Here is a 14,365-nt window from a genome sequence, read left to right on the forward strand (position 1 = left end):
ATAGAGAAAACAGTGCATTTGCGGGGCTGGGAGGTCTGGTGCTTCCTTTTCTTTGTCCAGTTTTGGGGATGGAACCCTGGGCCTTGTACAACTAGACAAGCACCTACTACCGGCCACATGTAGTCTCCTGTCTGTCCATTCCTGCAGCAAAGCCAGACATATCCCACAAACATGCAGCCACACTCTGCTACAAAAGGCTCACTAGGACACCCAAGAAGTTAGGAATTCCTTTAATCTTTTTTTTTTTTTAGTTTAAATGGCAACACAACCATAAAAGTTGGTACATCACATAAACAAAAGTCTTTGCAAGCAACACTGATTGGAAATAGTAAAACACTTGGTTGGTGAAAAAATGAACTCTAAATTATATACAATAGTAGCTAAAGGTAATATTCAAAAACAGTTTTATTTATTTACTGTGACTCGATTTACTTGCCATTATCTATTGCTTATTTATTCAAGGTTGTAAATAATACTTATAGAGATGTGTAAAAATGAAACAGTGAAAAAAATACAATTTTCAATTTCATATGAAACTCAAAGTATAAGTTTTGTCCAATATGGAATGTACCTACATTTGTCTATATCAAGGTTCTAAAATCGGTTTTAAAATCGATGTTTTCTTTTTGTAAAAAAGAACTGACCCACCATGCAAGACCTGCTTACTCAAAATGAGCATTTCAGGTGAGGTCTGCTTTTTCTGCCCAGAGTTTACTGATTTCTTAGAGGTTGTATTGGTCTCATCGTGGAAAGAGCTTCCATGAAGAGTCCGGCGCAGCATCTGGATGTGGGGTAGTCTGGGAAATGGGAAGAAGGGACAAGAATGCACAAGCCCAAATCCTTATGAAGGATGACACTCAGTTGTTAAATTTTAAGGGATATCCGATGGCTTTTTCCAGACACTCAACTAATGAGCCGGCGGAAAGAAAATCCCTCTCTACTTCTACAAATTTGATATAGATGGATTTGGGGGAAACTCCAGGATCCACAATACAGTTCTGAGATAAAAACCCATTAATACCAACCCAATCTTTACTGAAGGTTTTGGTATTTGCTTGGAAGTGTAAAAAGAGGCACTGCTGCAGAGTCCTGACTTCAGCAATACCGAGGTAGCAGTAGATGATCCGGGAGGGCTCCACTTCCACCTGTACTGGGGCTGGTGCTGAGAGGGTCTCCAGGTCAACTCGGCCCTCTTTCCCTGGGTCCAGAGCATGGCGTTCCACATCTGGTGAGAGAGGCCTCTCAATACATTCTTCATAACCAATGGCATAAAGGCCTGGGCTCTTAGGAATCCCTCCTGGCAATAAATACTGCACAACATTGCCTCCGGTTGGCTTCGAGTGGGCAATGGGTATCCAGTCCACCTCCATGTGTAGCTCTAGGCACCTCGCTTCACTGATGGTGATTTCTAAAAACTTGTAGTAAACATTTTTCCAGTTCATTTTTTGCACCCGGGTCATAATGATCCGTCCTTCAGGCTTTTCAGAGTTGAAGTACTCCCGAAGACGCTTGCCAAGGGGCACCTGGGAGCTGATCTCAGCATAATGGTAACGGATATCCTCTTTCCAGCGGGTGTTGTAGCCAATTCCAAAAATGGCCAATTTATTGGAAAGATGGAGCCTTGAAAAGTCTGTCCAGCTCTGAAACAGTTCCCATTTCAACTGCACCGACTCCAAAATCTGTACAATATTCTGCATGGTGTCTCGCTTCCTAGAGAGAGAAGTTAACAGTTAAATTCTTCAAGTGTCTAGAGCAGCAACATCTAACAGAATTTTCTATGCGGTGGAAATGTTCAGTACCTAGACTGCCCACTATAGGGGCCACTACAACTTAAATACAGTCAACAGGAATAAAATGTTACATTTAAACACCCACACCTCAGAAAGGCTTCCTTGCTAGAAGGTCACTGCATTAAATGTCAGGAATACCTCCAAAAGTTCCTAGAATTACAAACAACTTTTCATGGTTGCAGATCAATTTTAATATAAGCACTTATGCTCTTAGGATTTCATGGAACGTGAATTTTTGGGAAATTATTATTATGTATATGCCGTGTCATTTGTGGAGGTCAGAGGACAACTTTGGAATTTATTTTCCTCCATTTTCCCAGGCATTCTGGGGGTTGAACTCAGACTTTCAGGCTTGAACAAGCACTTTACCTACTAAACCTTGTCACTGACCCACACCAGGATCATAACCTGTTTGTTTTTCAAGATACTCTGTCTCTGTTTTGTGTGTATGTGTGTGTGTGTGTTTGTGTTTTGTGTGTGTGTGTGTGTGTGTGTGTGTGTGGTGTGGTGTGTAACCCTGGCTGTCCTGGAACTTGATCTGTAGACCAGGCCAGCCTTGAACTCAGAGCTCCACCTGCCTTTGCCTCTCCAGAGCTAGTATGAAGGTGTGCATTATCATAGCCCTTTATAGTGGTCTTCAGAACAAAGTTCCAAAGGCAAAGAACACTTTAACACAAAACACCAGTGCTGCCTCAAACAATAACTTAATTTTAACACAGGATTTATGAGAGCCAGCAATTTTCTACATATCTTTTGGAGGAAAATAAGTACATGGTTATGACTAAGGACCTAATACAAGAACAATAGACCACCCCAACAGACATTAAGGTGATCATCCAGAAATGCTTCAATTCTGACTTGCATAATTTGCAGATTGAGATAGAACATGCTATGGAATTCCTGTTCCACAAGCTACTTTAATAATGTATTGACTGATATTTCATGTAATTTACATAAACACAATTATAAGTTGTTTCTTGCTGGAAATGATGGTGTGCACCTTTAATCCCAGAACTAACAAGGTTGAGACAAGTATATCTCTGCATTCAAGGCCAGCCTGGTCTACATGGTGAGTTCCAGGACAACCAGGGCTAGGCAGAGAGGGGGCGGGGCCAGAAAGAATGAAAAAAGGGAGGGGAGGGGAGGTAGGGAAAGGGAAGGGAGAAAAATCGTTCTTCAAATATGGCCAAACTTTGATATGGTAAGACTGGCTTTATTAGATATTAACCTGGAAATCAAGTTGTTACATTTTTTAAAAAATAACTAAGTTTAACTACAAAAGTGCTTACTTGCTTACCCACAATCGAGGAAAGCAGATCTGCTAGGAGTTCGGGGTTTAGTGTGTCTTGTTTTAGTTACTGTGTATGAGCAGGGTGACCTGTGCAGTGCTGCCGGAGGTCCAGGATCTGAGTGTCTGGACACATGCTAGGACCTCAACTTGAGGCACTGAGTAGCCGCTGGGCTTTGTCTGCAGCCCTCTGCTAAGAGCATCTTCTAAAGAGGACATGGTCTTCAGACCTTCACTTTAAATCTCCTATCTTCTGGAGAAGAGCTTTCAAACAATCAGGGAGGCCTCACAAAGCCACTGCCTTTCCTCTTATTACCCTGGTCTATCTGTGCAAGACGCAGAGGCCTGTGTTACCAGCTGCTTCTCAGAACCCTAAGAGTGCCCTAGTTAAACCTTCACCCATGAGTCTGACTTACAATCTTCTCAAGTAAGCACCTAAAGGAATGCACTAGCTTCCTGGGACCCATTTCTCTGCTAAGGAACTAAGAAGGTACTCACTCAATCACAATATTTGACTGTGATGTTTTGAGAGGCAGATATAATCCTGAGTGGGACAAGAGTTCAAAGGAATACTGTCTTTTATAACCATCAAATTGTTTTTTTAAACTTCCTTCTCTTAATGTTGTGTGTATGTGTTTGGTACATGTACACCGTGTGTACGCATGTACACCTGTGTACACAGGTACACCAGTCAGAAGAGGGATGAATACCCTCCTCCTCCACCATGCTCACTTGTGTTCTTCTGAGGCAGTGTCTCTCACTCAACCCGGAGCTTTCATGTCTTGAATGGGTAGGCAGCCACTAACCCACAGACCCCGTGGTTCCACCTCCACCCGCGCCAGCAGGCATGAACGGACCATGGCCAGCTGTGGCAGAGGCACTGGGTCTGAATTCCCATCAGCATGTTTTTCCAGGAGGTGCTCATAACCACTAGGCCATGCTTTATTAATCTCAGGGCGGAGTACACTGAGGAGGAGGAGGAGGAGGAGGAGGAGGAGGAGGAGGAGGAGGAGGAGGAGGAGGAGGAGGAGGAGGAGGAGGAGGAGGAGGAGAAGGAGGAGAGCCAGAGCTACGCTCATCTTGCTCACTGATATATGTCAATGCCTTGCACACAGCAGACACTTAAAAATCAAAAATTAACCACACAAGATTAGGGAACACTCTTCGTGAAGCATGGATTAGTCAGTAAATTAACCACACGGACGCTAAGAGGGAGAGGAGGAAGAAAAACAAACAAAACCTCACCCACTACCCAGATAGAGATAACTGTATTTTATTCAATACTTCATGTTCTAAGCAAGTCAGATACTGCAGAGAATCTCAGAAGTGCCAGACTGAGGAGCAAATGGCCGACTGGAAGCTCTTCAGATCCTCACTCCTTAGTGAGCTGGCACTAGAGAGAGCACACCAGAGTCCTGCTGGACTCAGCATGACAGGGTTTTGGAAACTTGGAGCAATTGGCCCCACACGTATTTGAGTCGTTCCTGAGAACTGCCCATTTCCTGGGTTCAGAAGAGCCAATGCCAAACAAGTTCCCGGGCTTAAGGCTAGTGGCAACTCTGACGGGTCTATGCCTGGTTACGTGTAAGGACCACCCCCTGAAGGCTCCAGGGGGCTATCTGGGAGACATTGGAAACTTTAGTTACAAAGCAGAAGCACTCTAGAGAGTGAGGGATTTAAAAGTATGGATTTATAATAACTCACTTTAAAAATCATTTGCCAGGGCTGGTGAAGTGGTTCTGCGATAGAGCCCTTGCTCTGTGAGCCAGATGACTTGAGTTCAACCCTGGGCCCCGTGTAAAGGTTAGAGACTCTTCGACCCCATAAATGCACTGTACCAGGTGTTAAGCTTCCAGCTTTCCTTCCTTTCTACTTTGATGTCACAATGTCACAAAGGTAACTACTGCTCAGTAAGAGATTAGCTTTGGGGTTACTGATTTGTATCACATTCTGCTGCTGAAGAGGATCGGGGGAACTTTCATATTCCTGAATGCTCACTCACCCTTTCCCCAGATACAGGATTAATCAGACATCACTGGGATTCTTTCATTCTAAAGACATACTGCAAAAAGAGATTTTTTTTTCCAGAGCTTGCTGAACTGCTGACTTGCCTTTCTGTGCAGTTGTTAGCTCTGTACAGCTTGTCTTTCCCTCTGTCTATCAGATTCCAAGATTATAGATGTGGAATGTACCACAAGGCTTGGTGCTAGGAACCCTTACCGGGAATAACGAGTGGTGCTCTTCATTCAGTCCAAAACGTTATCTTTAAGTCTTTTTAATGGTGTTGATAAGGAACTCATTTAAAGCTACTAAAAAGAACTGTGGATCTAACAGATGGTGTTAACTCTTACACGGAGAACAGTTGGGCCAATGACAGGCTCTATCCTGACCCTTCTCAGTCTGTCCTCCAGGGGCTGTTTCCCACATGCATAAGTAGGTCACCTAAGAGCTTTCTTTCTGATTTTCAAACTGTAATAAAAGAATAGAACCCCCCCCCTTGGCCCTCCTGCCATCTCACCCAGCCCCATTCAAAGTCAAGTGCATGTGGCTCAGCTTCTCTTAGTAAGTATGTAGGAATGCAAACTAAGAAAGGAAACACGCATTTTTGTGTAACAATTGTTTCTTCTTCCTGAATAGGAAATTCGGCAGTTCAGGTCCCCAGAATGAGCAGAAATGCTTTCATGGTCTGTCTATATCACTGCCTAGGTACCCATGATCCTCCCAGGTCACTAAACCTAAGACACATTGGTAAAAAACGGAAGTATCTACTTACTGTGTCTCTTCAGAAGACTCTTGTTTTATTTTTAATGTTCTCTTTGAAACTGGCATTTCATCTGAAAAACAAAGAATTTTTTAAAAAATTATATTTTCCTAAGTGGTGGTATACATTTATGTGAATAAGTAGCTCTATTTACTGTTTGTTTTGTACTTTCTTTATCCTGGTGTCTAACACTGTCCCATACCAGATTTAAAAATGTAACTTTATATAATGAGATGCGAACATTTATATGCAAGATCAGAAACCAGGTTCCACAAGCATAAAACTCTTCAAGGTCACCAGTGGATTTCAAGTGAGGAGCTTAAAGCTTAATTTCACTGCAAACATGATTTTTAAAGGAACAAGAATGGAAATGATTGTGCTCTATTTAGGCTTTCTGTGTAGGTTTTACAGGGTCAGTAATTATCCCCCAAATACGAGGATCAGCGCATTCTGCCGTTCTCAAGGCCTGGTGACCTAAGTCTTCCCAGCCAACAGGGTTATGATGTACAGCCTTCACTCCGGCCTTATTATTCTTGTGAGATTAAAAGACAAGATCATTTAGCATCTATTCTTATTCTTCAAATCTTCATATTCTTTTACATATAGCTAATAATCGTAACATAACCTCTTTCCTTTTCCCTTCTAACACTTGGGATAAATTAAAACAGCATTAATATAAAATACAACAGTTCACTCTTTTTCTTTATTGTTCTGTTGTCATTGGTAGGATTTCTGTTTTGTTTTGTTTTTCCTTAAGCAAGGGAAACAAATTTATCCTGCCACCCTGCCTGCACTTTCTCAGAGTTTTACCTAAGCACTTCACTAGGCAGAAGGGCATCTCCTCATTGCACAACTTGCTGCTGATATACACAGGCTATCGCAAAGACCTCATCAGTACATCCCAAATATGAAGGCCAAAATTGGAGCACTTGACATACAGCCATACAAGCAAACAAAAACTACACGTAGCCTCTCAATCAGACCACTCAAATGTAGGTTTAAAGTAGCTGGGCCAAGAGTCAGTGCTTAGTCTTAGCAGGAAGTCTTAGTGCTACAAAGAGCAGGGGTATTTTGAATTGCATAAGGTTCTGTCAGTGAACCTCCTTGTAAGACCCGGGTTAGGAAGTCTTCTATCTTCAGGGAACTGAACAGTATCCAAGTCACCAAGTAGCTAATAGCAAATAGCAAGCATGACTTGGCAATTTGATGCTAATCCAAGGATGCCCATACTGACTCAAACAGTTTGGCAAAATGCCTGTGCTGACAGCACTAGAAGCCATTGCAGGTGGTAAATACCACTTCACTACCAGGTAGACAGACAGACAGATACATACACATACATACATACACAGAAACACAGAAACACACACACACACACACACACACACAGTTTTCTTACCCAATTCCTGATCTGTTGGATAGCCATGGAGATCCTGACTGTGGTTTCCCCAGTCTTCCTGTGAATAGTCCTCCATAGTGCTGCCATCTGACTCCAGCTCCTGGTACAAGCCACTACTGTTAATAAGTACAGGCTGGCAGGGCTGAGCATCCCATCCTCCCTGACCAAACACCTGTTCCAACTGTTCAAATGTGTAACTGCTCTTTCTTTTCCCAACACCATGTTCTTTCACCCGACTGTAACACCTGCGAAGGGTCTAAGACACAAAGTCTTTTGTTATTCCTTTAAAGCTGTACTTCCGCCTCCAGATACGGACCACAGATATTAATTACTATCAGACAGACACAGACAGACAAACACAAACACATTGTTACAGGAATGCTATTTCAAATTCATTATTATACTAGAAAAATACTAATTTAGCATTTACTCAAACATGTTATAATTCAAACAGTTATTTTGCAATTATCAATTAAAACAACAAGAAACATTACAACATTATTGCATATACCCAATACACATATTTTAAACCCCCTCCCGCATTTAAAAAGGATAAGGGGGAGGAAAAAAAGAAATACCAGCCAGCCAATAGGATGCACACCTGCCACAGGAGAGAGAGCTGCTATGGTGCCCAGATTTTGGAAAAACGTGAGGGAAAGAGGACAGAAAGAAGAATCTCCCCAAGAGGAAAACATCTTCCTTACTCTTAGTTAAGAACAGGGGAAAACAGCTGTCTAGACAAAGTAGCTAACAAAATAGATCACGTACAGTCTGTTCCTTCCTAACTCATTGTCATCATAAAAATGTCTGTAACTGAAGCAGCAATCAAATCAATCATAAGTTCCTAGTCTCAGACACAATGACCAAGAAATAGTACATTAATACCTACATTTTACTAATCTACCAATTCACACTGCCAATTAAACAAACCAACAAACCAACAAACAAGGCTGACAGTCCTTCTCAGGGAGGGTGAGGAAGGGAGTCATCTCATGTCGTTCTCTGTCACTTGGCACAGCAAGTAAATACACTGTGCAAGCTCCTAAACAAAACCTGAATAACCTTCTGTCTTGTTCAACTCTTTCCTTTTTTTATTGTCTTTATTTCTACTATGTATTTCAGACTGGCCCAGTTCCTGAAATTAATAGTATACCTCATGCTATCTTCCAGACACATCAGAAGTACACCAAGGACTTAGTCTCAAACACACAGCCACATTCAGGCTGTGCGCTGTGTGTCTCTGCCTGCCTTGCTTTCCTTCTTCTCTGTCATGGGGTTTTAGTCAGAATTTGCTTGAGGCAAAAGCCCCTTTCCCTAGTGGCTCCTAAATACTTTCTAACTTAACTGCTAAAACTAGTTTATCTCTAACCTAATGTAAAAGCATTGTCAAGATTGTAAGACTCTCCTAAAGAAGATTACCTTCCATCAGCCAATATATGACCCATTCTCACCAAACTATAACAAGTCTGGAGCTGTACAGATCTCCATGAAGTGCAGGATCTTTAAATCACAGCTGACAATCTACAAGACACTTCCTCAAAGACTTTTTAAAAATCTGCTCTGAGGCCAGAAATCAAAATAGGCAAAAAGAATAATAAAAGCATGAGCAGTGAGATCTCCCTCAGACACAGCACCAGGGCAGCTTGGACCCCCGAATGAGCATCTACCCACTATCCCTTTCAAAGAATCACTCCCACCACCTCAAACGATCCTTACAGAAAACTGAGGCTTCTCATGTAAACTCTTTAAAAATCCATCTAGGCTTTCTTTTTGTAACAAAGAATTTTGACCCCATAGGACAAAACTTTCTTAAACAATCTAGTATCAAAAACTTGGAAAATGTGTGTCATGGTCAAATCTCCCAATGGAAAGAGACAAGCGCTGCAAATATCATTTAACTTCGAACATACTCCCCTTTCCCAGCACCCTTCACCTCCTCAGAGATCGGAATTTGAATTGCAAACAGCCTCTGACAATTTATTTTTATCTTACAATATCTAGTTTCTGCCTGCAAGAACATCCCAACCTCTCTTGACTCCTCCAAAGACTGTAAATAGAGAGTCCCAACCCTGTGCATTTCCCCTCCTAAGACCATAAATGGAGATGGAAACAATTACCCTTCACCACTCACTGGCTCCTACAACAGCAAAGTCCACTCAGTTTGGTCACTGAGGGCTACTCTAGAAGCCGAGGGACCAAACTAACATTACCTTCCAAGAAGGGTGCCATACTTACAAGGAAGTGACAAAGGCACAGCAACTCTACCATTTTCCTCCTATATTTAAAACCATTTGTTCTCATCAAAAATAGAGTCACCAAGTTTTTATAATATACATGGGGAGAAATCAGAGAAAAGACATTTTTTTCAAAGCCACCAAATTGAGCTTACAATTTTTTTGGTTATGTAACTGTGAATACTGAAACCAGCAATCTCTGACAGCTATAAACACCTTTTACTTGTAGTATACACCTGTAACACATGTTTAAAATTAGTACAATGTGCTGACATCTACCAGGTGTTTGGTAATGTCTAACTTGATATACTGAAATTGCATTAAAAAGATTTCCAAACCAACTTTCTCTCCTTCCAAATATAAATGCATGTAAGCAGTACTTGTAGGTCTAATAAATATCACAAATTCAAGGGCAGTCTGTTTAAACAGGGCATATCCACTAAGATGGGGCATGGGGGGACTCAAACATCAACATCGGCTTAACTGCTGACCCACTAGGATCCACTTGAGAGCTTACACATAGATAAAAAGGATGTCTGGAGACCTTCGAATTCTTACCACCCACAGTAAAGATTATACAATACATTAGCCTCTAAATGCTTAATCAAAGCATATCATTAAAAGACTGGGCGGCTGTATCAACAATCCTAAACAAAGCAACTAAAACCCTTCTCTAAGTCAGATCAGGATGCTCCAGAGCCCAGGAACAAAGAGGCTGCAGCTCCCACTTGAATCAGCTACCAACTCCACCACGATCCACCGGCTGGCTGGCTGGCTGGCTGGCTGGCTGGCGCAGTCCACCTGACCCTGATGGACAGCCCTGGCTTCAGTCAGTGCTTCACTCACCTCACTCATCTCAGAAATGTACAGCATCAAATTCACCTCCAACTGGAGAACCAACTCTAAGACTGCTAAAGGCTAGTCTATTAAAAGACAACAGTTAACTTCCTTACTGTGAGAAATCTCTCTGCTTCGTTGATGTTGATAGTACGGTTTTCATCTCCCTGGAGGAGGGGCTGTAAGACTATACTATCCACCAAGACCAAGAATCAAGGAAATCTAGACAGAACTAAGCAAGGGAACAACTTCAAGGGGTCAAACCAGAGTCGCTGAGCTTCAGAAACGCCAGGTGAACGCTTATTCAATCCACCACACCAAATGCTTAGGTCTCAGGGCCACAAACGGAGAAGAACCCGAGAGAAGGCTTGAGGGACGTCCCATTACCAAAGCGGGAGCGGGGCGGGGGTGGGGGGGGGTGGGGTTGGCTGACCGCTGAAAATTTATAGGACAGAGTGAAAGTCTTGCCAGAATTTGAGATTAAAGGAAAAGGGAATTAGAGAATAAAAAGATGACATTCATTGTGCATGAATGCATGGGAGTCTAAGGAAGAAGGGCAGGTAAACAGAGGCAGGAGGTTTAGATTGGCAGGACTGAGGGTGACGGCAGCAATGCAGAGAAAGACCCAGGGTTACAGTACACGGAACATTAAATACAGTGCACAATGCAGCTATCTTGCCAAAGTAAGTAAATCCAGTATTGGGTTGTATAAGCAGAGGAATCACATGTAAGCTATGAAGGTGGCTCTTCCTCTCTATTCAGCACCGGTGAGGCCACAGCTGGAGCACAGCATTCAGGTCTGGGCATCGAACCAGCTACAAGAGAGGGAAATTGTAGAGTTCAGAAAAGGGCAAATTAAATAATGAAAGGCTTGGAAAATAAGATCTATAAGCAGGGCTAGTGGTCTCAAAGCCCTTCCTGATATTGTTAAGTTACTCTAAGGGTGAAATTCAGGCTTTTCACTCCAGTGTCCTCTAATCCCTGCTCTTGCATTTAGGAAGTGGGAAGAGCTAGTTAGTTCTTCCCTGGTTTGGGAATAGAGGAGGCAAACTAAATAGCTCATATAGGCATAGGCCAAGAAAATTGTTATGAACTTACCCACTTCATATAATACAATAGTCACCGTGACAAAACCACTGCTTTAACAGAATTGGCAGCAAGTGGGACAGAGCATACAATGAGGAGGAGCAGAGATAAGTTACAACAGCCATATAAACATGCTGTTTGGAAACACTGGCTTCACTGGTCTACGATGAGAGATGAGAAGTAAAGTGACCCTGAGGGGAGGACGGCTTAGCTATAATAGTAGGAAACAATGTTATAAGAAAAAAACAGTAACACAGCTTTTCTAATGGAGTTGTCGAACTGGCCACACTAAACATGCCCTGCATGTTTACCCAGTAGCCAACTGAACGTGACAAACCCAAAATTCCTCCCACTCTAATGATTAAGTAAGACAAGTCTTTAAAAATCATATACTCTACCAAAAAAATGGGGAAATTAGCCAGGATGTTAAATCTCCAGTAACTATTATTCTTTTAGAAGTGTCAAAATACCACTTCTAGCTGGACACGGCAGTTCGCTTCTATAATACTGGCACCCAACACAGAAAGATTGCTGCAAGTTTAAGGCCAGCCTGGTGTACAGTGAGACCTTGTCTCTAGAAAACAACAATAACAACAAAAAATCCCACCAAACAAATACCTCTGACTAAGACAAATGAGTAGTCTCTGTAAAATAGACCCTTTTCCTTTAAACTCCTGATACAGTTATTACTAGTGGCTCTTAACTGAGGCAACAAAATAAGTTTAAATAAAAACTGAATAGGTCTGAGGACACACCCCTGTGGAATGCTTGCCTAGTATGTATCAGGCCCTGGGTTCAATCTTAAGCAACACATCACATGGATAGATGGGGACACACACACACACACACACACACACACACACACAGCCTGAGGACACACACACATACAGCTCAGTTGGTAGCGTGCTTTCCTAACATATTAACAGTAGGTGGCGCATGCCTGTAAGCCCAACACTGGGGGGCAGAAGTAGGAGGATCTTTGTGAGCTCCAAACCAGCCTGATCTTCCAGAGTTGCAAGACAGACACAGCTAAATAACAGAGGTCTGACTCAAAAAGAAAAATAAACAAAACAAAACAGCCTAAATTTACACTCACATCTTTTGACATATAACTGCAACTTTGGAGTAGAAAGTACCTAAAACAAAACTAATTGGGCAAAACTTTTAGTATTATCATATTGGGTTTTCTTGCAAATGGACTAAATCCTTTAAAACCAACTAAAAGGAAGAAAAGAAAGAAAAGAAATACAAAGAGAAAAACGGAGGAACTTATTTCTTGCTCCCTGGTTCTACAGGTTAGAGAAGAGCAAGATCTTCCCAGTTCTAAACATTTGGCTTTTCCTTTTCTTTTGCAGGAGATTCTAAACCTGTGAGGACCACGATCCCCTCCTGAAAAACATGCACACACCACCAATTCCTCAGTCTCTCCGTCTGCTTTAAAACTTGATCTATGGCACGGAGGCTTTCCTCCCAGGCAGGAATGAAAGATGTACTGGGAAATCTAGGATAAGAAAACAATTTGTATGACAGACTTCAGGTTCTAAAGTCTGGTGCAATGAGGGCCAGCAAGATGGTTTAGCAGGTAAAGGCACCGTGGCCATACAGTTGGCCTGAGTACAATCCTCTTACAAAGTCTACCTATGTGGCCCAGGCTAAACCCAAAACTTCCTCCACCTCCAACTCTCATAAGATGGAAGTCTTGGGTTTTTTCCCATTTTTTCCAATAAAATGTCAGTAAAGTTCACAATAAATAAGCAAATAATCTTGTTTATTTATTTTGTTATGGACAGAGTTTCTCTGTATAACCCTGGCTGTCTCAGAACTCACCCTGTAGACCAGGCTGGCCTCAAACTCAGAGATCTACCTGCCTCTATCTCCTCAGTGCTGGGATTAAAGGTGTGCACTACCACACTTAAAGTACTTTTTTCTATGTGGTAAAAAACAATTGTTTTTTTCTAAGTGACAACAGCAATATTTAAAACTTCATTCTGGGCTATCTGAGACCCTGTCTCAAAACAGAACAACTCCAACCAAAGTGGCAGGTACTGTGGAAATGTTTTGCAAGTGATGCATATGCTAGACTGCAAATGGACCCTTAGGAGTGCTGGGGAAGGGTGGGAACATTAAACAGGGTGTGATATCCACACAGGAAGTACTGCAGAGAAGCACTCCTTTAAAGTTGCTATGTCAGCATCTTTTTACAGGGGACAGGGTTGTCTTTTTTTTTTTTTTTTTTGGTTTTCTCAGTATTCCACTCTTTGGGGCTCTGACTCCATTCACATAACACTAACACTGTCATTAATGGATCAACAGGTGATAATAAGGGGAGAAGCACAGTCACAGACACCCGTCTGACATGGCAGAGGGAGCCTTTCCCCCCTTTTAACAGTTCCCATACGGGACTAAAGAGATGGCTCCATGGTTAAGAACATGTGCTGGTTGTTTTTGAAGAGGACCTGAGTTCAATTCTCAGCACCCACATCAGAAAGCTGTAACTCTTCCAGCTCCAATGGATCAGACACCCATCTGAATTCATCAGACAGACAGACAGACCTAAACACACATACACATGTAAGTAAATAATAACAAGTATTTAAAAAAAATATGTCCCCATACAAACTATGAACTAATTATTCCACAATCAATCATGCCCCAAAATCAAGTCCACTCCCCTCAAGACCCAAGCAACAACAACAACCCAGACAGGCTTTTCTAGTAATAACATTACCCTGCTGCTGAAATACAGAAGTGGCTTCCATTCATTCAAAGTTTGAAAGTGAAATGAGTGAGTTAAAGAGAAGGCTCAGTATGTAAAGGGGCTTGCTGAATTGGTCTGACTTCCTGAGTTCAATCCCCAGACCCCTTACAAAGGTAGAACCAACTGCACAAAGTTGTCTCTGGCATCCACATGCACACTGTGGGGCACATCTCGAAGAATAATTTGTAAACATGAACCTACACAGCAGGCCA

The 14,365-nt window shown here is 42.1% G+C and overlaps 1 protein-coding gene across 10 annotated transcripts in view; it reads right to left on the reverse strand.

Moving 5' to 3' along the window:
• Positions 1–233: 233 nt before the first annotated feature.
• Msantd2 (Myb/SANT DNA binding domain containing 2) overlaps positions 234–14,365 on the reverse strand; it is a 33,104-nt gene continuing 18,972 nt past the window's right edge. For 2 of the 10 annotated variants that reach the window (XR_007978866.1, XM_052188676.1), the window contains one exon: positions 7,403–11,124. Coding sequence is in view for 8 of the 10 variants with exons in the window: in XM_052188676.1 (XP_052044636.1) it covers positions 11,068–11,124 (57 nt within the window). In the remaining 2 variants the exon portion in view is untranslated. Of the gene's footprint in view, positions 1,711–5,851; positions 5,913–7,238; positions 11,125–14,365 lie in introns of those variants that run through there. The other 8 variants (XM_052188674.1, XM_052188675.1, XM_052188673.1 and 5 more) reach the window with 8 other exon arrangements.

This window comes from Apodemus sylvaticus, chromosome 7, assembly GCF_947179515.1.
Source record: "Apodemus sylvaticus chromosome 7, mApoSyl1.1, whole genome shotgun sequence".
NCBI classification, from domain to species: Eukaryota; Metazoa; Chordata; class Mammalia; order Rodentia; family Muridae; genus Apodemus; species Apodemus sylvaticus.